The 26,991-nt window shown below is 42.2% G+C and overlaps 1 protein-coding gene across 2 annotated transcripts in view; it reads left to right on the forward strand.

The window, feature by feature from the left end:
• MUTYH (mutY DNA glycosylase) overlaps positions 1-26,991 on the forward strand; it is a 372,894-nt gene that overhangs the window by 190,205 nt on the left and 155,698 nt on the right. For both annotated transcript variants that reach the window (XM_044085888.1, XM_044085887.1), the window contains exon 9: positions 15,556-15,653. In XM_044085888.1, the coding sequence (XP_043941823.1) occupies positions 15,556-15,653 (98 nt within the window). The remainder of the gene's footprint in view (positions 1-15,555; positions 15,654-26,991) is intronic.

The raw sequence follows: 26,991 nt of genomic DNA on the forward strand, positions 1-26,991 counted from the left end.
GGTTGAAGCTCCTCCCTCTCCCATAATCCCCTACTGCCCTCTAACCACCAGATCTCATTTGCCATGGACGTGATCCTCTGGCTATTGCTTCAACCAAGTACTTTAACTGATTTATCTTAAATTTGTCATATTAGCTTAGGTAGTTTTCATAGGTTTAGTCTCTGTAGTGTATTTTCTGCTGATAATTTACCTCCCCCTCCCTTAGAGTTGCTATTTTTTGAGTGGTGTAGTTTCCCTGTTGGTCCATTATCCATTTTTGGTGCCTTTTTTGTTGTTAGTACCCCTGTGAGTGTTAGGGCTTTGTTGTGTTTTTAATTATGTCTGAAAAGCCCTCTGGTTTTAAAAAGTGCTCCTTGTGCAGTCAGAAGATGCCTAATTCCGAATCGCACGAGGAGTGCCTGTATTGTTTAGTAGCTCCTCACCTGGACATTGAATGTGACATTTGTGCTGCATTCAACCCCAGGTCTTTGGCAGAGCATTGCAGTAAACGTCTGTTAAAGGGTATGGTGCAGGGGGTCCTTTTGTTTCCTCCTCTGAGGCTTCCTCTTCTGACCCTAAGAGGAAGACCCCTTCCATGCCTCTGGTCCCTTCTAAAGAGCTGAGGCTGTCAGATCCTAGGTCCCTGGATCCAATTCCTGCCTAGATTCGAGGTCTGTGGACTCTTTTGCCAGTTCCAAGGCCTCCTCAGATCAGAGGCTCTTGGATCCGGTCAAGGCTAGGCCAGCTTCGGAGCCGACTGGTTCATCTGATCCGATTGTTCCTTCTGCTAGGCTTTTGGATCCACCCATAGTTATTGAAGATGTAGCCTCGCCTAGTTTTCTATGCAGCTGTTACAGTTGGCTTCTAGGCCCCAGAGCTGAACTCCGTATCCCTGACATAGTTCCTCTGGCTTCTCCAGCCAGGTTTACCCACTGCTCCACTTCCTCCAGATCATCCAGAAGTCTTTTGCCTTTGTATATGAACGGGATGATGAGGAGCTTTCTCAAAGCCCAGATAAAACTGGGGCTTTTGGCATCTCCAGCCCATCCGGGTAGGGGAGCCTCTCCATTTCTAACTCTCTGTTCTTCTCTTCCAACCCTTGGGGCTTTGGAATCTCGGGACCCAGATACCCATATTTACATCATGATTGGGTCTAGTATTCCTTTTTTTCTCAACCCAGTCAGGGTCCCTAGTCTGCTGAGTTCCCCCATCCTCGGATCAGAGTGGGCCTCATGCCAGAGTGGTCGGCACATGCTTGGCTCCACGGGGATGGGGTCAGGTCCAGGTTTTTCAGACCAATCTCTTCCCGTGTGTACATCAGCCCTTGCTAAGTCCGGACCGGTATCATCCGGGGGTAGTGGTGCTGTATGTATCAGGGCTCGTCCCTCCTCTTTGAGGGACTTCACCCTCTGGGGTTCGGGACAAGACTGCTTCCAGCCCGTTGGCCTTCCAGGTGGTAAAGAGGACCTTCTCCAGGACTGGAGCTACATCTCCTACCCCTCTGGGTCCATGTCTGCCCCTCTTTGCCTTGGGTGGTGAGACCTCCCATCCTGTCCAGGGTCGGCCCTCCCCGTTGTAGCTTTCAGGGGGTTTCTTCCCGCACGTGGTTCCCGCATCATCTGCGTTCTCCCTGGACCCTCCCCACAGAGGAAGTACCTCATAAGAGAAAGTGCAATAGGAGGTACTTGGACTCACTCTCAGAGTCCTTCACTAATGACACGAATCTTGATGAAGGAGATGGGTCCCCCAGATCTCTGCTTGACAGTGTCTCCTTTGGTGACATCCTTGAGATCTTGAAGCAGAAGGGTGGATGGTCTCTCTAATCCCTCTTTGGAAGAGTCCGTGTTTCTGAAGGCATTTTGGATGGGCCCATCGTATTCCTGGGTGTCCCTACTTGACGAATTGGTCAATCTTATCGCCAGCAGGGCCTCGAAGGAGCCTGACACTGTGGAGCCACTTATAAAGTGAGCTAATAAATTCCTTAGCCTCCCTGTGGACCCACCCCTTCTGGAGCAGAGGAGTTCTGGTCATTACCATCATGGTTGCCGCTGCCACCAAGGAGGAGTTGGCAGAGCAGAGCTCCACAGTCCATCCCCCGAATGGGAGTCCTGGGCAATAGACTGGCATGGGAAGCATGTGTACACCTCTGCTACGTTTGGACTGAGGGCAGTCAGTTACTTGGCACATTTTACCCACCTCCAAAGGGACTTGGTCAAAGAACTCACCACTTCCCTTACGGAGTTATTGCCGGTGAAGGACCTCAAGAAGGTGTCTTCCAAGCTTTCTGCTCTGACTTCCCTCACTAATCCCTCAATGAGGTTAATTTCCGATGCTGTGGAAGCTACCTCTCGAGCAGTAGGTACCAACATAGCTATAAGGTGGCATGCTTGGTTACGATTATGAGGGTTTGCAGAACCCTTCAAAGCATCTTTTACCAATGCCCTCTTTGATGGGTCCACCCTCTTTGGACCCACTGTGAAGGACACTTCGACATGTAGTGAGCAGGAAGGGAAGACTTTGTCTGTGGATTGGTATCAAGCTTTTTACTCCTCAGAGGTCTTTCTTCAAGACCCAGTGAGGAACTAAGAAGATGTGGTTCTGTAAGTCACAGTTTTTCATCCAGGACACTCCTGATGATTCCTCTTCTAGAGGCAAGGGGAGAGAATTCAGTGGCAGACACTGCTCTATAGGCAGGGGGGGACTACATAATCAGGGGTCCAGGGAACCTTTCTCTGAGCAGCCCTTTCAGTGCTCCTGAAGCATTGCCTGACTGCTCTACCCTGGAGGCAGTTGGGGGTCGTATTTCCCTTTACTCACAAACCTGGACAAACATTACTTCGATCAGTGGGTATTAAACACCATTTCCAGGGGTAATTTCATTCCCCTTTCAGAAACCCCTCCTATACAAAGATACTTCCCCAATGTTCCACCATGTCAGAGGGAGTTGGCCTTCAAGGAAGTTCAACAACTTCTTCAAAAAAAGAGTCATCCAAGAGGTCCCAGCAGGACAAAGATGATCCGGAACTTACTCTTGCTTCTTTTTAGTGCCAAAAAAGACTGGGGACTTGCATCCTATTTTGGACCTTAGCAAGCTGAATATATTGGTCAAAAAGTCCAAGATGTTCTTCATCTCACATTGCTGCAGTCCTTACACTTGGGGTAGTCCGCTGTCCCTCGGTCGGCCCGAATATCAAAGTATAAGGCTGACGTCGGTCAAGGCGCATTTGACTGACATCAGGACGTCAGGGTACAAATGCGCATGACCGACGTCATATCCTCAGTCTTTTTTGCCGCATGGTCCGATGCAGAAGCAGTATTGCAAGTGCCGGTTGGCGTTCTGAAATTTTTCGATTTCGGAGTTTCAGACCGAGTCAAAGTTGGCTAAGTACCCCGTTGGGGAATATTTTAGTTTTTTCTTGCCTCAGTAGTTTACCGGATGTCAGAAAAAGTGAATAACTGTATTTCTTGTGGGAAACAGATACCGCATAGAGACTATCATACTTTGTGTATTCCTTGTTTAGGGCCTGAGCACGACGTTGTTGGGTGTCGCTCTTGTGCTAGATTCAATAAGCGCACTATAAAGAGGAGATTAGATTGTGCCAGGTTAGTCTTCGGGAAGCGGTGCCTCTCTTATGCAAGGGTGACTGGATGTGCTCCATGGATCTCTAGGATGCTTACTATCACATCAAGATAGACAGGTACTCCAGGAGACATCTTCACTTCCATTTAGAGGCCAGTCATTACCACTTCAGAGCCATACCCTTCGGACTCACCATAGTCCCCCGGGTGTTTACCAAATGTGTGGCAGTGGTAGCGGCTCACCTACGGCTGCAGGGATTTCAGGTATTTCCGTACCTCAACAATTACATTGTGGTGTTCTCCTTTTCAGTCTGTTGAGGATTATTGTCAAACTTTTGAAATCAAATCTGATCCTCATGCAATAGTTGGAGTTCATAGGAGTCCAGCTGGACTCCATTTCAGAGATTGTGGCATTGCCTCTACTCAGAGTTCAGTTGATCCGGGAACAGGTCATGCAAATCTTAGATCTTTCGCATCCCCTGGTTCACTTGATTATTCGGGCACTAGGATCCATGGCCGCAGCCATTCAGCTTGTTCCCCTAGCAAGGTATCACATGCAGGTTTTACAGTGGACCCTGGCAGTCCAATGGTCTGCTGTTTCTCAACCCATGTCCATAAAACTGATGGCTGTGTGCAGACGGCACCTTTTTTGGTGGCTTCAATCTCAGGATCTCATCCTAGGCCTGATCTTTTCTGTCTCTTCCTGCCCAAGGCCATGCTGCCATGGATGCTTTCCTGTTGGGGTGAGGGGGCATTTCCAGTGGAGTACTGTCCAAGGCATGTGATCCCCTGTAGAACCAAATTGCACATAAACGTCCTAGATATGAGACCAGTCCTACTAATATTGCAAGCCTTTCAGGACTGCCTCCACCTAGGGATGATTGCTATTCAGATGGACAACATGGCAGTGGTCTGGTATGTCAACAAATAGGGGAACACAATCTTACCCGTTGTGCAGAGAGGCCATGAGAGTGTGGGAATGGGAGATATCCTCCAGGCACTTTCTTCTTGTAAAGCATACACCCGGGGACTCCAGCATATTAGCTGACAAACTCAGCAGATCCATCTTGAGTCCTCACGAGTGGTTCTGCAATCCCGAGGTGGCGAAGCAGATTTTCTACCGCTGGGGTAAGTCATGTTGCAACTTCGTTGCCTCCCCAGCCAGATACAAATGCAGCATATACTTCACCTTGATCCCTCGCCTGGGGAGTTACTGAGGGATGTTCTAGTCCACAATTGGCCTCCGGGTCTCCTTTACATTTATCTTCCTGCCCTCTTATTCCTAAGGTTTTGCAGAAAGCACAATGCCTGAGGACATCCCTGATCCTAACTGCCTCTTTCTGGCTTCATCAACCATGGTTCCTCCTCATCGGGTCTCATCTCAAGTATCCTCCCTGGGTACTGGATCCTCTTCAGGATCTGATTTCCCTTCAGGGCTTCCACTTCCAAATCTTCGGACCCTTCGTCTAACTGCATGGTTTCTCCAATTCCAGTGATCTTGAAACAGTCCAGGCTGGCGTCCTCCATCAGGCATATTATCCTAGCTTCCCAGAAATGCTCCACTAGAAAGGTTTATAGTAGTAAATGGAAAAGGTTTTCTATCTGGGCTAAGAGCAGGAATCTGGATCCTTTTTCTGCCTCTGTTTCAGATATCCTTTTGTTCTTGTCCTCACTTTTCCAGGCAGGGGGATGTTTCTCTACTATTAAGCTCCAGTTGGTGGCGATTTTTAATTTTCATGAAAACAGTGAGCCTACATTCTCTTCCATACTTTGCAAATCGTTCATGAAGGGTGTTTTCCTTCTAAGACCACCCGTTAAGGACCCCTTGCCTCCTTAGGACTTAACCTTAGTGCTGCAGTCTCTGACTAAGACTCCTTTTGAACCTGCCAGTTCGTGCAATTTCAAATTCTTGTCATGGAAAACAGCCTTCCTGGTTGCCATAACTTTGGCTAGGAGGCTTTTCAAATTGCAAGCTCTTCAAATCGCTCCTCTGTATATGATTTTTCACAAGGACAGAATATCTCTTAGGACGAATCCCTCTTTTTTACCCAAGGATGCCTCTTAATCTAATCTAAGCCAATATATTCAATTGCCAGTGTTGTTTTCTAATTATTCCAACAAAGAACAGTACATTCTACAAACTTTGGATGTACACAGGCAATTACATTTTACATACATCTACATAGGACCAAAGGGTTGCGCAAGTCAGATCAGCTCTTTGTCACTTTTTTTCCCAAACAGATATGGCCACCCGGTTTCTAAGGTGACTATTTTTAAATGGACCTATAGCTTCATTTCTACAGTCTACGACAATAGACATCTTGAGGTTCTGGGAAGAATCAGGGCTCATTCTACTTGTTCCGTGGCAACTTCCTCAGTGTTCATGGCCAAACTCTCTATTGATAACATTTGCTGCTGCCACTTGGTCTAATCCTCACACATTTATATTTCATTACAAGCTAGATTTGGTTTTCAGGACAGGGCCTCCTTTGGTTCCACAGTGCTTCAGCATGTCCTTCTTTGTGGCCTCCCAGGGTGTATGGTAGCTGGGAACTCTGACTCTTCTGTGATATGGATAACATCAGATAAAGAGTTATGTACTTACAATAACTTGGCATCTGTGTTATCCTATGTCATTATTCATCACATTTCCCTCCCACCATCCCCCTTCCTTGTTGGATTTTCTGAGAACGTTGTGGACTTATTTCTCCTTTCTAATTTTGATGATTAGCTTTTCTAGCTTTGTTAGCAAACTCGATCTGATAGTTAGAGGGCTGCATTGGATTGTGGGAGAGGGAGGAGCTTGAGCCTTGGATCTGTCTGTGCTAAGTTGCAGGGTTGGATCCAATGTCAGATCCAAGACCCTTCTGTGAGGAATAATGACATAGGATAACACAGATGCCAAGTTATGATAAGTATATAACTCTTTTTTATGTTGTTTTTGGATATTTTGCAACCTGCCTAATTTTTAAAGACCATCAGGCTTGATTTTAAGCTCTGTGTTTCTAAAGTATAGCCAAACAGTTTACTTATGTTGTACTGATAATGTCAATAAAAAGGTTGAGACATTCATGTCTAATGGGGTTTGGCTTTACTTGCCTGAATGTATACATAAATACTTAAGAAGTAAGAAATTATGCTCATTTGGAAGTCTTGTATCTGAAACACTGTATGTCCTTAAGGGTTCATTTACTTATATCCCATAGGTCTCTGCTACAAAAGGTTTTAAGGTATTACATAGTGAAGACTGTAGGTTGGATTGACTGTCTTTCAACTTCATGAGGTTAAAAATTTACTAAAGGATGTTTTCACCATTACCCTCCTTTGAAAACCCCTTCTCCTTCTTGGAACTTCCCGGTTCTGTATTTCCGCAGTTGTCATTGGCAGTCCTCACATCTGGTTGTAAAATTCCAGTCTGGAGGTCATTTGTTGTAGAGTCTCCCTTACAATTAACACTCATTCTCTCCCAGAAGTGGTATAAACGTTGTCTTTCAACCAGTCCATGATCAAATTCTGGGGTCGTGGAGCCTTTCATATCTTGGATTTGCACTATCAACTCAAGTTTTACCTGAAGTGTGGAGTAAGCTAAATAATTTATTTTCTCTGTGGAAGGAAAAAAATTGTAGTAACCAAGTCTTTAACAAGCTTGCTATATGCATTGGCTTTTGCTATTTTGCAGAAAATGCTGCTGTCAAAGACCTTTCTACCAGGGGGTGTTGCTACTTTCAGTTTTTGCTCCACAGATGTCTCCACTGAGGGCAGTTGTGCTACAGCCACTTGGTTGTCAAGTTCTTATCTTCCCAAATATTGTTAGGCTCTCAAGGCCTTGTTAAGCACTTCTTCTGCTTCAGGACTATGCTTTCTGGACACTTGTCTTTGAGCCTTCCTCTAACTCTTGCCACCTGCAGAATCTAATTTTTCATTGTTAGGGAGTCTTCCCAAGTCAGGAATTGCAGAAAAACGTTAGAGTCAGGCATAACAGATGTGGCCTCACTATATCAGTTTGATTGTAAGCCACCTCCCGGACTGGGTGATTATTGCCCTTAAATCATCTTCCTTTGTGTGAATGGCCTTATCATCCCATGGCTGTGGATGGATTTCCATGTATTTTAGGCAAACCTATAATTCATTCGGTTTTTGTATGTTTGTGTCATATTTTCCCAGACTGAAGGTTGTGCTTGCACAGTAGATGAGATTTTGACTTGATTAGTGCGTGGGATGAATACTCCCTCAAAGCTTGATACAGTATCACAAAACGTTCCTGCAATCAAGTGAAGGTGAAATAACTCAGACGTGTGCCAAGCTTTGGATATCAGAAAAGGAAATCCCAGTGCTTATCCCATGCAGAATGTCTATTCCATCTATTGTTGCTGAGGACCTTCACTTGTTAAGAGTTTCCCTGTACTCTGCCCCCTCCAGTAACAGAATACATCTGTCTTCCTTAATTATTCCATGCTTTCAGATATATATTTGAAGCATTTCTTTTGACTGTTGTTTTCAATGCCCAGCTTAGCGTTTCTGATCACATTGGATACCATCTTCTTTACCTCCTTATACATTTCTCTACTGTCATTTTTCTTTTATTGTTTTCAGTGTTTTCACCTGTGATTTACTGTTTTCATAGCTGCCCTATTTACTCATCCAGACTTTTTCCTGTTTATTATTTTCCCCTCACCTCTTTATGCCTCTGGACTTACTTCACAAGTTCTTTTCTTTATATATGTTCAATGATTCTTCACTCTATATCTTATTAATTCCAGTCCCCTGTTCTACTCAAAGCAACTTTCTTTTTCTGCACATTTTTTTGCCAACACTTTATTACCTAACAGAACCAAAGTCTGATTTACACAACTAATATTTCAAAATTTTTCTTGAAAATATACAAAAATAAAAACAGAAACCCAAACGATTAACTAATAGTAGGCCATCTCCTATTAATTCCCCAAACTGTTTTCGTACGTTGCCAAGATTCACAGCCCTGACACTGCTTTTTTCTCATTCCAGTACATGAAGACCCAGCACCAGTCATATAGGTGTTTTGTACTGTAAACCATTCTGAATTCATGGAGCATTGTTGCCTTACACAGTAGAAATGTATGAATAATATGTAATCACTTCATTGCAAGCTTGGAGGAGGAAGTCTCAAAATACATCCGATGAAACTACTGAATGAGTCAATTTCTCAGTGTTTACATAAGAGTGACTGGGTACAGCATTAGTTGCCATGGGAAGGTAAAGGAGGTAAGCATGGACACAAATGGATAGACAAAGGAGTGATTAGGGAAGGAGAAGGGTCCTGTCTATCTCAAGATGTGAATGAGTTTTGTTCTATGGTAATAACAAAGCTATTTATAGTGCTAAGTGAGATAATGGAAATGCTTTTTAGTTTGTAGTTAGTAATTGGAGGAGTGCCCCAAGAGTGGAAGTTAACGATGGTGGCTTCCTTGCATTTAGATCTAAGGAGGAGGCTGGTGATTGCATTCCTGTTATTCTTGCTTCCATTACAGGGAAAGTTTTAGAAAACATTTTAATTAGTAGGGTGATGGAGTTCCTGAATACGTATTCTTTCTCTGTTCACCAGCTGTGAGATTCCACATTGCTGAGATATTATCTGACCAGCTTCATTCGGCTCTTTATGTGGGTGACCAGTAGTATGGCTTGAAGTAGTCCTGTGAATGTACTAAGTTTAGACTTTAGCAAGGCCTCTTGACTTTGTACATCAGTAGAGGCTCTTAGGAATATTAAAGGAAACGAGGGTGGGATGTATACTGAGGAGTGGAAATGAGAGTGGCTGTCTGTCTGGAAGCACAGAGTGATTTTTAGAGAGGCCTGTTAGGCAAAGTCTATATGCAATAAAGTGTCACAGCGTTTGGTACCGGGATCATTTCTGATTTTCATAATGCTATCTGATATTGCAGTAGAGCTAATATGTAACTCTCTTGCATCTTGGTGGTATGAACATTGATGTGAATTCAAAGATGGGGTGCAGTCTGCAATGACTTCTCTGTAGCAGCTTACGTCATACACCTTTAAGTGGTAAATGGATTTTAGTGCAGGAAATTGAAAACTTGAAGGCCACATACTAGAAAGGAAGGAGTCCTTATAAAAAGTACAGTCCTGATGAGGTACACCTAAGCAAGATATTGGAGAAACAAATTTAAAAGTAACTATCATATTTAAGTGACATTTTTTTGCATTGTTAAAGGACAGTGGTGAAGATGAATAAGATATCTGAGATCGTAGATAACTGTGGTTACTGAAGTCATTCTTTCAATGTACATAGTGCAGGTAAGAGGAGGGTGGTCCAAACTGTGTAATCGAGGATTTCATTATGGACTACTTGTAGTTTGGTATGTGTGACTAACTCAATATTGGAATTGTTGAATTAAATAATTTTTCAATAGCTTCTTGTTTTCAGAATGTGTTACAGCTGTGAATAGAATTATTTTTTTTTTTTTTTTCTCTTTTTAGTATTCAGTAGAAGTTGAGATTTTTTTTTTTACCAAGATAGTATTGAAAGGAAGAACTGCTGAATTTTGAGTTGTAGTTCTTGAATGGTAGTGGCAGAGCTGGTCAAGGTAATCATTGACTTATGGACTAAGGACGCGTAGAGTGCAGCATAGCTCTCAACCTCTTAGCACAAATAATCTGAACAGCCAAAAATAATGAGGGGAATGTCCCCAAAATAGGGACAAATTTTAAATATTACTCTTATAGACTTAAAAATGTTGCTCGAATAAAAGGTCTTGGGTTACCGTACATTTTCTGAAGAATATGAAGTCTGAAACTGAAATGCATGTCATTATTAAGTGAATTCAGTCCACACTGATTTGCCTCAAAAATCCAGAAAAATCACAAATTTTATGAGGAGCTGACCAATAATATGAGGCAAAAATCTGGACATTATGTAGAAATCTGGACAGTAGAGAGGTATGGAGTTCAGTGGTGGAAACATTGTTTATGAATACATTAAACTGAAACGGACAAAGTATGGAGCCTTGGGGTACCCCCAGTAATCAAATGTAAGAATGATGAGCAAGTGCTATGCTGATGTACTGGTTGACTTCTGCCACACAGGTAGCATTGGAACCACCCAGTAGTGAAAGTAGGGAGACTTGGCTTTGAGAGTTTTTGTAGTAGTTGTTGATGGGAGAATGTATCCAAAGCTTTGGGCATATTAAAGAAAAGTATGGAAACGTGTTACTTTAATTTTTGTAGTGGTTATTGACATTAAGGAAGCATATTAGTATGGCAGTGTTTGTGCTGTGGTTGCAGCATAAGCCATCTTGCATAGGAGAGAGTAGTCTGTTATCTAGAAGATGCTGGATAAGTTGAGCATGTCTGCATCTTTCCAGGATTTTGGAGACTGGAGGAAGAATGGTGATGGGGCCTATATTTAGAAATTTCAGTCAACTTTCCTCCTTTATGTAAAGGCAGGATGTGGGATGGTTTCTAGATTTTGGGATGTATGCTTACTGAGGGCACCTGTTTATGAATATAGACACTGGATATGCTAGGGTTCTGGCAGCACGTTTTATGTTTTCACTTGGAAGGTTATTTACTGCTAGGTTAGTTGGTTTGAGATTAATGTGTTTTCTTTTTTTTTTTTTTATTTTAGAAGTAAAGGCAGGTTTAAGAGAGAAGGAACTAGTTTGGTAGTTTTATGAAACATATATACATTACTTGAGCACACATATGTAGGAAGATAATGGCAGGTATGAACTGCATGCATCATATATTTTGGCAATAAATGAGGGGGTTTGAAATGATGAAAAAGGTCAGAAATGGTACAACTAGAGGGAGGAGTTCATGTTATATGTCAGAAAGCATGACTTCATAGAAAGGGTGGTAATATACAGGATTGTATTGCCTGCTTATTAGCTTGTTTCCATAGAAACCTGAGAACCAGATACACAGTTGCCTTCGGTTACAAACTTCTCATGTTGCACTGTGAACATTTGTTTGCTAAAGAAAAACTTTTCATTACATTCAATGTTCTTTTATTTACTTGATTCCACTTAAAACATTGTATTAGATCAAGCCAAAGGCCTTAATCCAGTCGCTCCCCTATGCAAAAAAGTAAGAAAAACTTGCCAGTTTTACTCATTTGCCCAGGCTTTCTTCTATTTTTACATTGCAGTGCCTACATTTATTAAAATTGAACAAGAAGAAAGAAAGAAAGAAGGAAAACAGAGCACCTGTTTATTTTAGTATCCCTGTTGTACACAAATATAACTGAAAAAGCTTTACTATATAACATGCAGTATATGTCATGTTTTATAAAAATACCGTTAAGAGCAAAAACTATTTTAGTCACAGTTACCTCTGTCCTTCATCTTCCCCTGTCCATAATGTTCTTCCAAACATATGCTTTGGAGTCCCCTACAAGTTTAACAAGGTCAAAAAAAGTCCAGTATTTCCAGATATTTTTGTTTCACAAATGTAGTTGATGCTTTGTAATCCCATATTTATTCAGTAATTCCCAAGTTGCTGTTTTTTTTATCCTGTTGATCAACATCCTCCATCTCCAGTCTCTGGTTTATTTCCAACATACTCCTGGTGCTTTTAACCCTGTAGTTTCCTCTCTCAAACATTTTTTCTTTGGAACATTGAAAAAGGTTTCACTGTCATATTCTCTATGAGATTTATTATCAGAAGAATAAGAAGCAGAATCCCCTTTTGTCCAATAGCTCACTATTTGTTGGACACATTTTTGTATTTCCGTAGCGTGTTCTGCATCAAAAAATGACTGACCTCCAGGAAAAAATATTTTGAAGATAGATGGATACAGCAGTTTGAATCTCACACCTGCTTCTCAACATTCCATGATTGCTGGAATAAATTTACTCCTTATCTGCCTGGTGTACAGTGAGTAATCATTTTTCACAAATGCTCTACTCTAACTTTTAGTACTTTGTCCTTCTGCCATAGTTTTGTCAGAATCAACTCTTTCTGCTGGTAGGATTGCATCTTTACTATTAGAGTTCTTGGCTGCTTTCTCATGGCCAGGTTTGCAGTGTACACACAATGTGCCCTTTAAAATAACCTCTTCTGTGGAATATCAGTCCAGTTGCTTATCTGTGCTTTCCTAAAATTATTACAGTCTGTTCTTTTCAGTTTCTCTAATGCATTGGAAAATCTCATTTTTTCCCTACATGCTCTATCCTGTAATGCTACCATTTTTTTTTGAAACATCTCTTCTTGAGCAGTCTCATACTTAACCAGGCTTTCCTTTATTTCAGCGTCTGATTTTTGGAGTTTTATCAACTCATCTGAACATTTGTATACAACTTCTTCCATTTTTTTCCAGCATTTTTATTATTTGAGTTGATGTACTCCTTCAGTATTTTGTTTATTTTAATCCGCTCTGAGCACATTTGACTTATTTTTTTTCCTCTAGATTACTGGAAGTCATGTCTTGCACCAAAGCTGGAACTTGAACTGCTTTTTGCAGGATTGTTTTCAGCCAGTGTTTTCTCCTCACCTTTTGTGGTTGATTTTCTTTCAGGTTCTCACAGTTTTTTCTTTGCTGGCATCCAATCCAGGCAGTGCATTTACTAGCCAGTTACTGAAATTTAACCGTAAAGACAAATTCACTGGCTTTCTTTTCTGAGTTTCTGCTTTCACACTGGGAGAACTGAAATTAAGCTGTTAGTGTGCAGCATCTTGGAAGTCGACGCATTTTTTCTTAAGCCAAGATGTATTCATTAGATATCAGAGAGGCTCATATAAAAGTACTTGCAGAAAATAAACACAACAATTTGAGTAAACACATGTGAGGCAGAGGTGATATTTTGGCCAGAATTGTATGGTAAAGCCCCATTAAAATATTGATGATGTAGAGTGATGAACCACTACATGGTTTTGAGTAGTCCATGTGGACTCCAGCTCCCTTATGTTATGATAATTGTAATGTTTCTTTTACAACATTTTCATATATGTGCATGATATGTCTATACAAATGTGCCAGAGTAAGACCATATTGTTAGACTGGTATCACACCCATTTTTAATTTTAGTAGTCAGTGGTCATGGCATATTACAGTGTTTGATACAGTGAAAAGTTTATGGACATCTTAAGTTCATGCAGTATTCTGCCTGCTTGTGCTTCCCATTTGTTTTACATGCTTCCCTACACCTTCATTGTGGTTCCAATAAATTTGTAAGTCTATGATGCGTAGAGGATGACGCAGTGGTGTAGCAGCGCTGTCGCCTCACAGCAAGAGGTTCTCCAGCTTGATTCTCGGCTGGGGTGCCTTCTTTGTGTAGTTTGCATGTCCTTCCTGCATTTGTCTGGGTTTCCTCCAGGTGCTTCGGTTTCCTTCCACATTCCAAAGACATGCAATAGGAAGTTGGACAGTCTAAATTGGCCCTAGGTGTGTGTGTGTGTGTGTGTGTGTGTGTGTGTGTGTGTGTGTGTGTGTGTGTGTGTGTGTGTGTGTGTGTGTGTGCGTGCAAATGTCTGGTGCACCCTCTGAGAAGGGTTGGGTGTTGGGCTAGCAACCCAATTCCATAAAACCCATACCTGCTATGAAAACAATGAGTGCTGAAGGGCGCTCGTTGCCCAGTGTGCTGAAGAGCATGGGAGCGAATCTATGATGCTGCATAGAACAAAAAAGCCTTTAAAAATCTATTGATGCAAATCTCAAATTGTTATGGAAATTTCTTTGCAGAAGAGGTATTAATTAAAATATGCATAAACTTTTGCCGTCATATTCACCAGTAACATTAATAATGTAAATAATTATTTGCTTTTGTGTATATGTTGTGTGTATCTACTTCAGTAGATTGAATCATCAGAACATCGAAATTTAAATAGCCGAGACAAAAAAAAAGTTGAAAAGAATGACCGTTCACAATGCCGGAAATAACAATAATGAAAGAGCTACTGCACATGTCACACAGAACTCTGACCTTCTAAATGTACATCGTATTCAGTTACAAAAAAACACTTACGTAAACAAATCATTTGCAAACAAAAATTTAGCTTCTTCAAGGTTTTTGCAGGGGGTGGCACGTCTCCCACACCCCCTGAAAATTATATGCACTAGCTCAGAGATCGCACTACAGTGGAGAAAAGGGTAAACTTACCGATCCTCACTGTACCATGATCTCCATTTATAAGTATTAAAACAGGTAAATTTTTTTCTAAATGATTTCTGCAAGTAAAGTGACTGCTTTTTTGTAACTGCCCGCAATGTACATTCAGAAGGTCGGAGTTCTTTGTAACATGCACAGTAGCTCTTTCATTCTTATTTCTGGCCGTGTGAATGATTGTTCTTTTCAACTTTTTTTTTCCATCTCAGCTATTTAAATTTCAGTGTTCTAGTGATTTGCTCTACTGAAGTAGATTCATTGTGGGATATGTAAATCGGGTCGAATGGCTCATGTTGTTTCTATTTGCAAATATAATTTTTGATTCTAAGTAACTGTTTGAATCACCCTATGTAATCAGATATGATTGATATGTCCTGTCTAGTAAATTTGCTGTCAGTGCACATCTAGTACTTTATATGTTAAGCTTTTCAGGTCTCAGCTGAAAAGAGGTGAATCCCAAACAGAATTTCCCGGAATAACAAAGAAAGTAAATATTAGGGTGGTTATAGTGGTGCAGTGAGGCTTTGCTGCCTCACAGAAGACCTGCATGTTCTTCCTCTGTCTGCACCAGTTTTCAATGTGTGCTCTTGTTTCTTCTTGCCACCCCAAAAAGTGGAGTAGGTTGATTAGTGTTCTTCCAAATTGTCCATAGGTGTGCTTACATTATGTGAGTGAGCATCCTTGTGAATTCCATGATAGACTGGTGCTCTGTCCAGAATAAGCTCCGAAGCCATTGCTGCTGAGATAAACTCCAGGGTCACTCTAATCCTACAAAGGTAATGGCAGGTTATCATAAAATGGTAGGGTACAGTAATAAAGCTCTTCATTCTATGCTGTTAATGTGGTGGAGGAGACAGGAATACAAGTTTTACTAGTTAGTTCTTTCTTCTTTTTCTGCTAGGTGACTGGAGTGGTGGATGGAAATGTGACTAGAGTTCTGTGTCGTGCCAGATCGATTGGTGCTGACTGCACTAGCCAGGCAGTCACTGAAGTGCTTTGGTAATTGTTTTTATTGTTTGTATTGTTTTTTGCCTTTTGTGGTGTAATATTTCACAGATTTTCTTAGGTAATGAATCAGCACACTTATGAATTGCTTAACCTTCACTTAACAGAGGGCAGGAGGGTACAGTCCATTATGAATCCACCAAGATTGAAAGCATGCTGCTGCTTCACTGGTGGCATAGAGGAATAAAGCCTTCACTGCTGCACAGCCAACCAAGGTTTGATTAGTAGCTTGGACAACTGACAGAGTGGCAGGGAAGGGATGGGTATACCCATCCCAGATGGGAAGATGCTCATTAATACACTTCCTAAGGGGGGAGTTGCCCTTGGACAGAAACGAGTGTGGTGGGTGGGGAAAGGAAAGTGTGGCAGTCATAAAAAAAAAAGAAAGAAAAAAAATCACCCCCGGACAGAAGCACAGATGAGCTGAGCCTCCAGGATACCCTCAGGAAACACAACTGGCCCCAGCCAAAATAAGAGTAAATCCAAGGGGGTTGGAGAATAGCTGACTGACCCAGCATGGGTGTTGGGTACTGAGGGCCAGGCCAGTAACAATGAGGTCTGAGGGGACAAAATAAAAACAAATAAAAAATAAAGATTGAATGTGTGCTGCTTGGTGTCTTAGGAAGAGAAACTAATAGAAAATAAACTAGTAGATCTGATGCTGTCTTTTTTCATCCATTTCTCAACCACTGGTTTTCTGATCCGGTCTCAGATCCATCTTCAGGCCCTTTTCAGACTTAGGCTCCAGATCCATAGCGCAAGCTCTTCTGTTTACCCATAATCCCCTCCAAGCCCCACATTGTCTTCAGTATTGTTTGCCGCTCCCAGAAATTAGACGTGATTGATGTAGTTCAGGCTACATTTCAAATAAGTGACACATTTTGTCTTTGATAGTTCATATTCCTTTCACTCTTCATTTTGTTTTCTCTTTAGCCTCCCGTTTAAAAAAAAAAAAAAAAAAAAATTAAGGATTTGTTATAGTTTGTAGTTTTCTATGTATATTTGTTGGGTCTGTTACACTTTATAGGCCCCATTCATACCTTTCCCACCTTCTAGTTTTTCTCACTCCTGCTTTCTACTAAATGGCTAGTAGTGTAGTTACCATTGTTGTTATTTCTTATTTTTCTCTAATGTAGAGAGCTTTTATTTACCACTGCTGGTATGTTATCTTTGCCTTACTTTTTTTTGTTGCCAGTATACTGCTATGGTAGTCATGTCTGACAAACCTGGGTTTAAGAAATGCTCCTATTGTGGGGATGACATTCCCAATTCAGATGCACATTCAGAAAGTGTATACTGTCTTGGAGCCAGGCATCTGGATATTGAATGCGGGATTTGTGCAGGATTCAACCATGGAGCATTATTCAAATGCAGGAATAAGTTAGTGCAGAAACAGTTGTTGCCTTTTTCCTCCTCTTCTGTATCTGGAGCTTGCTTCCCCCTCTGCTAAGAATCTGGTGGAGAAATCTAAAGGGTAAATGGCAGAAAAGTCAAAGAAAAGCCTAGGGAGTCTAGGAAGAGCTCCCCCAACCACTATCCTCATTTGCACCAGTGTTGGCTCCTCCTGCAGAAGTTGCCAAACGTTCAAATGCATTCACTTCCTTGAATCAGACATTCTGTGTGTCAAAGTCTTCTGTCCATAGGTTCATAGGTGTGTACTAGACTAATGGCCCTGGAGCCTTTATAAGCCTAGCCCATAGGATTACCCTGGCATTGTGCCACCCGACCTTAGTTCCTAGTGCCTGTGTTGAATGGAGCCACTGGAGTGATCCGCGGGGTGAATTTTCTATTTCCCATCCACTCATCAAGATTTCTCTTGAAGAGAACCAGTGAGGTGCTCTGCTTGACATGTATGGGAAGTCTATTCCATAACATGGGCAGTCTCTGGGTTATGAACTTGTTCCTCCAGCATGTTCTGTTGATTGTGGTAATGAGGTTGCGGTCCCTGGAGTGTGTGGTGCGGAGGGATTGGGATTTCTTTAGATGTAGCTTTTCTAACAGAACTGGGACAGACATGGCTTTGAAAGTAAAGCAGAGATCGCCTCTAAGTAGGTGATATTAGACAGTGAATATTTGAAGTTTTTTGAGTCTGTCCATATAGGACAAGTGTTTAAGGCCTAGGATCCTCTTTGTGAGGTACTTTTGCAGCCTCTACACTTGTTGCAGGTGTCTAGTGAGGTACATGCCAAATGGGGCATTGTACTCGATAATTGGCCTAATGAGGGAAGAGTAGAGGGAGACAATGACCTCTTTCTTCCTGGATGCAAAACTCTTAATAATGAGATGTGCCACATAGAAAGACTTTCTGACCACAGTGGCACTGTGGTGCTCAAAAGAGAGGTTACTGTCAACCTGTGTTTCCAGATCTCTTATAATGCCTTCTTTGTTCAGTGGACTACCATCAATGTGGTAATTCAAGGGAACCGTATTTTTTCCATGGGGGATAACTACACATTTTTTGGCATTGAGCTTAAGGCCATGGTTCTGACACCATTTGTTGGTCTCGGTGAGGCCTTTCTGTAGGATGTCAACATCACTTGGGGAGTTAATAATGGCTCCCAACTTGCAATCGTCTGCAAACTTTATCAGCCAGAGTCCCTTTGTGTTGGCCTGGACTTCAGAGAAGTAGATACCAAACAGGAGAGGACCCAGGACTGAACCCTGTAGGACTCTACTCATGACTGGTCAGCAGTCCGACTTGGAGTCAGCTACTTTCACACTGTGGGTTCTATCTGTGAGTCAGTTTGCAACCCACCTAGTGATATATGGGTTGATGCCTAGCGCAGTGAGTTTTTCTATGATTCCTGAGTGGGGAATGGTATCAAAGGCCTTGGCCAGATCAAGGTAGGCTGTATGAACCACCTTGCTTTCATCCACACCTCTGGTGACTGACTCAAAGAAGTCGACCAAGTTGAGCAGGCATGATCTACCCTTCACAAAATCAAACTGTGTAGGATCCAGAGTTTGGAGATTCCCCATATCCTTGTTTATTAGGTCCATGATGATGCATTCCATAGCTTTGCATATCGGACCCCAGGGTCTGTAGTCGCTCCTCCTTTGTGGAGAGGGATGACTGTAGCAGTGCACCATTCGGTAGAGACAAAGCCTGAGGTGAGGCTGTGATTGAACAAGGCACACAGTTGAGGTGCCAGTTCATTCTGTAGTTCATGTAGAACACAGCCAGGGAATATTGTCAGGTCCCATAGAAGCTGTATTCTTGGTCTTGGACAGTGCTGTTGTAACCTGTGCAGCAGTAATACTGGGTGCCTGGCAATCTACTGGTATTGTGATTGGTCCTTTGGGGGGGCAGAGCGGTAAAGTTGGCACTGAATCTGTTGGCCAGTATATTGGCAATATTTGTTGGCTTGGTATAAGAGGTACCATTGTGCAGTAGCTCAGAGCAAATCTGTGTATTACCGTGGAAATTCTTTACATAACTGTAGAAGGCCTTGTGGTTGTCTTTATTATCTGCTGCAATTCTGTTTTCATAGCTAGCTTTAGAGGATTTGTTGAGGGATCGCAACCTTTTGTTGAGGCTGATAAGGGAGTTTTTCCAGTCTTGGGACTTCACCTTATTCCACATCAGTTTCCTCCTTCTGTTGTAGAGTTTGTTTATGGCAGGGGACCACCAGATTGGCTTCCTTTTTTTTGAGGAGAGCATCTTGGTTCTATTGGGTGTGGCGAGATCCATGCATTTGTGTACATGTTCATACAGTGCACTGGTGTATGATTCGGCGGTCATGCAACTATTCTGCATTTCCATGGGTGCCATGAAGTTAGCCACCTCTGTTTTTAGGAGCCCAGAGTTAGCTGTGGAGAAGTTTTTCATGGTGGTTATCTTTGTGGGGGCTGGGGTGGGAGGGATGTGGATTTCCAAGGTGATTAGTTTGTGGTCAGATCTAACCAGGGAGGAGTTGACTATTGGTGTAGAGCAACGGTCGCCCATGTTAGTAATGACCAGGTCAGGGATGTTGCTACCCTTAGTGGGGATAAGAACAAACTGGTCCAGAGCATTGGAATTAATGAATTCCAGGAAGCGTTGGGCAGGTGTATTGTTACATGAGTAGTTTTCCCAGTTGGTGGAGGGGTAGTTGAAGTCGCCCAGTATGAGAGTGTTAGGTTGGACCCTAATATTCTCCAGGGTGCTTAAGAATGTGGAGTGTGAGTCTTGGGAGATAGTTGGAGACCTATAGCAGGCTACAACCTGAATCACTGTCTTACCCAGTGTTAGCTGCACCTGAAGTATCTCAGATGTGTTATGTTGGGTTACCAGTCTGGAGGTGTGTGTATCCTTTATGAATATGAAAACACCACTGATTTTGGAGCTTTGGTCCAGGTTCTGGGGCTGAAAGGTGTGGAATGAGTTATAGCCTGGTAGTGCAGGGGTGCTTTTTGCTGCCTTGAACCAGGTCTCTGTTACAGCACAAATGTCGATGTTCTCCATTTTAAGCAGTGCTTCGAGCTAGTGCATTTTGAGATTTAGACTTCTAGCATTGAGCAACATGACCCTCTGATTACATTTGTTTGTTGCTGTTACGATGGTAATTTGGTCTTTGGAACACCACCTTAAAAAGGGATTATAGAGGTGGCAAGAGCCTTGGCCAGTGTCTGGAAGCCCAGGGGTGACAGATGCAGGCCATCTCTGGCAAAGCATCGAGGTCTGTCAGTCATGTCATTCCAGGCTGACAGATACTGGATCCCCTTAGAATAACACCAGAAACTTAGCGAATTGTTGAAATCAAGCATTTTCTGCTTGTACTGTGGTATAATTCTGGGTGATGGTAGGATGCTGCTCAGGGCTAGGGTCATACCCACCTGGACTACATAATGCGAGATCTCCTCCATATCTCTTTTCATGTAGTCCAGGGAGGTACATTTCAGGTCATTCACACCCACATGTACAATGACAGAGTCATATTCGTACCTGTTGTTGAGGGACCTGAGTGTGTGCGTTATGTGGCAGATCCTAGTGCCTGACAGGCAGCTGACTGTTACTTTCTCCGCATTCAGCCTAGTGAGCGGAACATCAGTGTGCCTCACTATCGAGTCACCTATGCCTAGTGTGTTGGGCATGCTGTTTTGCCTTAGGGGCTTTGGTTGAGTGGCACACTGTTTAGGAGAGTTATGTGTCTCGTGATTAGTGTTGTGTTGTGGTGGTCGAGTGCATTTCTGCCTTGGATGTCTATGCTGTTTGGGTAGATTTTTATTGAGAGCCTCCACGAAGGTGGGTGTGTGGTTTGTGTTTTTATGTGAAGGCAGTGCTGGTGTGTGTTCTAGAAGGCTATGTGTTCCATGTGGTGTGGTGCAAGTATTGACCTTTTCCTCTTGACCAGCTGTTCCGGTCTTGGCTGGAGAGGGCATGGCTTCCAATTTGGATATACAAGTGCATCTCTCGCAGGTCTGAGTGTTGGGAAGTAAGAGGAGAAGGAGGCAATTGCTATATTGCCTCAGGATGCCCAAGTTCACCAGGTTAATAGGAGAAAGCACAGGGATCTGACCTTTAGACATACCTGGAGGGGTGGGCACTAATAATAAGTACTGGAGCTGTTTCCTTGTCGAACATTTAGTGCTGGTAGCACTTTTGTGTGCTACAATAATTGCTACAAGAAGTCTGGTAAAATGCTAAACTAATAAGATTGTAAAAGTGCAGGAGAGGAGAGAGCTAGCAGATCCAAGGGAAAAATTGAAATGCAGACTTTGGCACAGCTCAGAAGCTTACAAACAGTCCTGGATACAGTAAATTTGTATCTGGACTAGACTAGTTACTGGAAAGGTGGGAAAAGCACAAACACGAGCTTTTAAACCAGAAAGTTGAAAGAGATGGAAAAACTACCCACATGGCCAATAAACTACAATTTCTGGACCAGAAACCACTCCTGTTGTGGTAGATAGGCTACCTAGTGCTTACCACTTGCACTGACAAGCTAGAAGGCTTCCCTCCAATACAGAAAGGCTTGGGAGGCTCAGAAGCATACCAACAGTCCCGTATACAGCAAATCTGTATTTGGACTAAACTTGTTACAGGAAAGGTGGGAAACAAGCTTAGAATTTTATTTTATTTTTTTCAGAAAGCAGCTAAAACAGCACTAAAAACAATTCAAGTGCAGTGCAAGCTAGCACACTTTGAGTGTGTAGCAGTATTAAAGCAAATACAGTTTAAATAAATGCAATTTATTCAAAATGTATTCTGAACTAAATTCAGTTGTTTTATTCAACTTTGATTAGTTAAAAGTGCCACAAAATATACTTATCAGTTGAGAAGCACACTCATTCAGAACACAAGGTTTTTTTTTTTTTTTTGGTTAGTAAAGTGCAAAGGGAGGAAGGAGGAGCAGAAGTTAGAAGGTTTTCACCAGAGCTGATACAACTGAGGTTGCATTTCCCCTTTTGGCTGGACACACCACACAGAACTTGTAGACCTCCATACACTTTGTTATCCTTCAGGTCTACTGGGTGCTTTCCAAAGCTGATATGGACAGAAGACTTAGAAAATTTCTTAAGACCCAAATTCATTTGTGAGTTATCCTGGCTCTGTCTTCATTTGAATGCATAGGCTTTGTACCATCCCAGACAATTTATTTATTTATTTATTTATTTACATTTGTTGACCGGGAGTGTCCAACTGGATGCAGGTCCATTTTCAGTGAAGGCCCAGGGAGAAAAGCTCCACAGTTAAAATATACAGACAGTAGTTACATTGGATTTACATAGCAATTAACAATTTGATCAACATAGCAATTAACAATTACAAACATAGTTAATGAAGAACGTAGTACATAGTAAACAACTAGAATCTTTATCATCTGCGAAGTACATAACAGACATTAACAATTGTTACAATAAGAAGTTCCTGCTGTATAATAAGTAGTTAGGCTTATGAGCATCTGAGCTTGCTATAATCAAGGTAGTTAGTGGGGTGGAAAGAAAGGTAGCGGGTGAATGGGGTGGATGATATTAGTGGGGGAGTTGCAAGGGCATAGCCAGCATGTTTTTAGGTGCGCTTTTAGTAAAGTTTTGAAGTGGGTGCATGATGGTACGGAGATAATTGTGGGTGGTAGGGAGTTCCATAGTTTGGCTATGGCACAAGAGAATAGTGCTTCTCCAGCAGAGTTATTGGCTTTAGTGACTTATAAGTGATTTTTTTTTGCTGGATCTTAGTGGTCTGGTGATGCGATAGGGTTGGAGTAGATTCAACAATTTGGGCAATGTTCGACAATGTTGGTTACTGCTACTCTGATCTGCCTGTCAGCTTCAGAGGCATTGGATCAGAGATTCCCAGGTTTGTCTATGTCATATCCAAAGGCCTGGCTTCATCAACCCCCACCCGACACCTTCTTTGATACATTCGTTCCCGGCAATTTCTGAGCCAGTGAGATCTTGGTGTTGAAGCTTTGACTCTAGCTCCAGAGGTAGGGGTTTGACTCTAAGATTATTGGAGCCCTCCCTTCCCCTTGGGGCTTCAGCATTGGATAGCTCGGCGCCAGCCTGTTTCGAGGCAAGGTTATGGGAATTTCCTCAGCTGTCCTGGTTAGGTGACATTAGCTCTACTAGGGTGGTTTTGGGCTTTCACATGGCTTCTGCTTTTGATGTAGTGGAGAGAGCTTTATCTGCTTTGGTGGCCAGGACATCTTTGCCCCCCCTCAGGTCCTCCCCTCCACAGCTGATTGGCCTGGCTTCTGAGTCTGCTGATTCTACCCCACTGGAACAATTGGTCCGTCCAGGCTTTCATCCAAGATTCTCATGCAAACTTCTTAGTCTTCATCGGATCATCCCCTTGGAAGTTCCTCAGAAGCATACATTCAAGAGAAAGCACGTCAATTCCCCACAGGAATCCATGACAGAAGACACAGATGTCAGTGAATGGGAGGTGTCCACCGGGTCACCTGTTAAGGGCATCTTATTCTGAGAGATTCTCGGGATTTTGAGACAGAAGAGTGGCTGATCTTCTGAAACCCCTTCCCAGGAGGAATCGGATTTTGGAACCGGCTGAGCTACATCCTGAGTGGTTTCCCTGGCTCATGAAATGGTAGATCTCATTTCTTTTTGAGCATGGAAGGATCCAGATATGATGTAACCCTTCCCTAGGAAGTCAGACATGTATCTTGTTGTAACTAAGGACAGTGCCTACTGGAGTAGAGGTCCTCCAGTTGATGCTGTGATGGTTGTGGCAGCTACTAAAAGGAACCAGTGGAGGAAAGTTCTGCTGTCCATCCCCCTAACAGGGAGTCTAGGGCTTTGGACAGGTTTAGGAAGCAGGCCTGTGCCTTAGCGACATTTGCCCTCCAGTTGCTGACTTATGTGGCACACATTATGAGGGTTTCACAGAAGAATTTTCCAAGTCCCTCTCTAGGTCCATGTCCACAGAGGAGAAAAAGACTCTGTCTTCACAGATGGCCACCCTTCAGTTCTTATCACATGCCTCCATGTGGCTGACTTCTGTCTACACAGAGGGTGTTCTCAGAGCTGCAGGTTCAGGCATAACCCTAAGGAGGCATGTCTAGATGGACCTTTGTGATTCTGCAGAACAATTCAGAATATCGTTTATCAGAGCAGCCTTTAATGGATCTACCTTATTTGTTCCTAAAGTTACAGATATTCTCTCCAGGAGTCAATAAGACTGGAAAATCCTGTCTTCCGTAAGAATACGATTTTCTATCCTTCAGAGGACCTTCTCACAGAACTAAAAAGGTAGTAGAAAGATGTGGTTCTGAAAATCACAATGTTTTTCTCAGGATTCCTATGGTGATAAATGTCACCATGGTTAGGGAGTAACTCCACTGGTAGATATCACCCACATGGCAGAGGAGGCCTGCATAATGAAGGTTTCAGAGGTCTTTTTTCTGAGAAGCCTTATCAGCGCTCCTGAAAGGTTGCCTGACTGCTGCCCTGTGGAGGCTGTTGGGGAGCGGTGCTTGTCTCTGTACCCAGAAGCCTTGGAAGTTCATCACCAAAATCATCTGGGTGCAGACAGTCATTATCAAAGACTACTAGGTTCCATTTTCCACACAAAATATCAACGAAGATGCCCAACGTGCCACCCATCAAAGGAAAGATGCAGCCCAATAAATAGAAATGTTGCTGAGTCCTCCAAGAGGTCCCATCAGACCAGCAAGGGTTCAGAACTTATTAGAGATTCCTTTTGCTGCCAAAGAAAAATAGAGAGTTTGTGCCAGTATTGGACCTAAGTTAATTTAATCAATTTTTCAGACCCTTGAAGTTCCGAATTGTCATAGTTCATTCCATTCTTCCTCTGCTCCAGAAGGATGATTGAATTTGCGCATAGATCTCCAAGACACATACCATAACATCAGAATAGACAGATGATCCAGGAGATTCCTTCACTGCCGGCATCAGTTTCAGTTCAGAGCCTTCCCCTTTAGTCTCAGCACAGCACCCAGGTGTTCACCAAGTATATGGCAGTGGTTGCAGCTTATGAGATTGCTGGGTTTCTGGGTGTTTCCTTATCTTGATCACTGGCAATGGTTAAGGTGTTTACCCTACAGACACAAGGTGCAAGGTTTGATTCTCACATGGGGTAATTGGCTAGGCTTAAAATGGTCCACAAGGGCACTTAGCCTAGTACTAATCTATGAACCTATGTTAATCCTGTGGAAATGATCGATATGCATTTGCCATGAATGGACAAAATGTAGTAAGGATGTGCCACTGAAAGGGGGAGGCTTGAAGAGAACTGACCATTCCTTTCAACCTCTTAGTGCAAGAAATCTGGACAAAGCCTGACATAATGGGGGTGGGGGGTAAAGGCCTGAAAGTAGGGATGCATTGTAAATATTACTCTTAGAAACTTAGATAGTTGCTAGAACAATTCTGTTAGCATACATTTTCTGAATGATATGAAGTCTGAAACTCAAATGCATGTCATTATTCAGTGCTTTTAATCTTCAGACCATCCCAGTGATTTGACAAAACAACACAATTTTTATGAGGAACTGACTAAAAATATGAGGCAAAAATCTGGACATTCTGCAAAAATCTGTACAGTTGAGAGGTATGAGACTGACAGAGGGAAATAATGGAATATTTTATTAAGGAAGCAGGACAAAAAAAAGCAGAAATTGTTGAGGATTGAATAGTAGATGCCATGCAAAACTTGATGTTCGCACTTTGAAAGTGCTGAGTTTAGGAGATGAGCAGGTATAAGACATAGAGAAAGAGCAGGAGTAACACCAGAAGCATCACTGGATAAGTTTAACTGGAGAGCATTATCTCACGTAGTTCATTATTTTTGCTCCAAGCAAAACTTTGCACACAGCCCTGCTTTTCTAGGGAAAAAAATCCTAAATGTAAAAAGCTGAAAACTGTGCTCACTCAATTAGTATGCAGTTCAAAAACACAAGATGTGATGTAGTATATGCTAGACAGTGGTATATAGTGAGTAAACAAAGGCAGGAACAGAACATCCTGCTTTATTAAAACAAAAGTCATCATAATCAGAGCGACACATTAAGATAACCATTTTTTATCAAAACTAAGGCAAATCATATTTTTTTTTTCTTTACAGGCGCACAACCTTCTGTGTACATCCTATGTGGCAAGTTATGGTCTCCACACTCCCTTAGTTAAATATAGTAACTGGATGGTTAATAAACTATAGATAGTGAAAAAAAAAAACTTGAAGCAGGTGAAACCAAAAATAATGTAGCTGTTAGCTTACCCACATCAGAGTGATAAAGATACTTGGTGTAAGTGCTATTCATGCTTGTTCCTCCAATGATAAGGGATCCATCAGACATACATTTGAAAAAAAAAACATAGGGGTGGGAAGCTGGCATAATGGTTAAGGTGTTTACCTTATACATACAAGGTGCAGGGTTTGGTTCTCACATGGGGTAATTAGCTAGGCTTAAAATGTCTCACAAGGGCAGTTAGCCTAGTACTAGTCTATGACCTTATCTATGAACGTATATGCCCCTCTGTCACTGTCATTACAGTAGTGATCCCTGACACTTCCTTAGAAGTTATGGATTGTACTGTTTCTATTAGTGATTAAGTAATTGACCAAAAATATTTTAAAAACTCTGTTTAAAAAATAATAGTATTTAAATTTATTTAACTCCCTATATTATAAATCTGGCTTAAATCAAATACATCATTCAAAACCTTTGGCATAACTGAAGCTGTAACACTGCAGGTCCTTCTTGGTGGATCCTTTCTTCCTTTATACTAATGAATAGTTTTCTCTGAAGCTGCTGCTACTGTCAGGGGTATGCATATCCTATACCAATGTATTCTGTGATTTAGCATGCTGCACCAAGAGAGGTCACCGAGCCCTTGTAAAACCCTTGTTTTCTTTTGCCACTTGCATAGCTTG

This window comes from Protopterus annectens, chromosome 10.part0 (assembly GCF_019279795.1).
Source record: "Protopterus annectens isolate FY-2018-M chromosome 10.part0, PAN1.0, whole genome shotgun sequence".
NCBI lineage: Eukaryota > Metazoa > Chordata > Ceratodontiformes > Protopteridae > Protopterus > Protopterus annectens.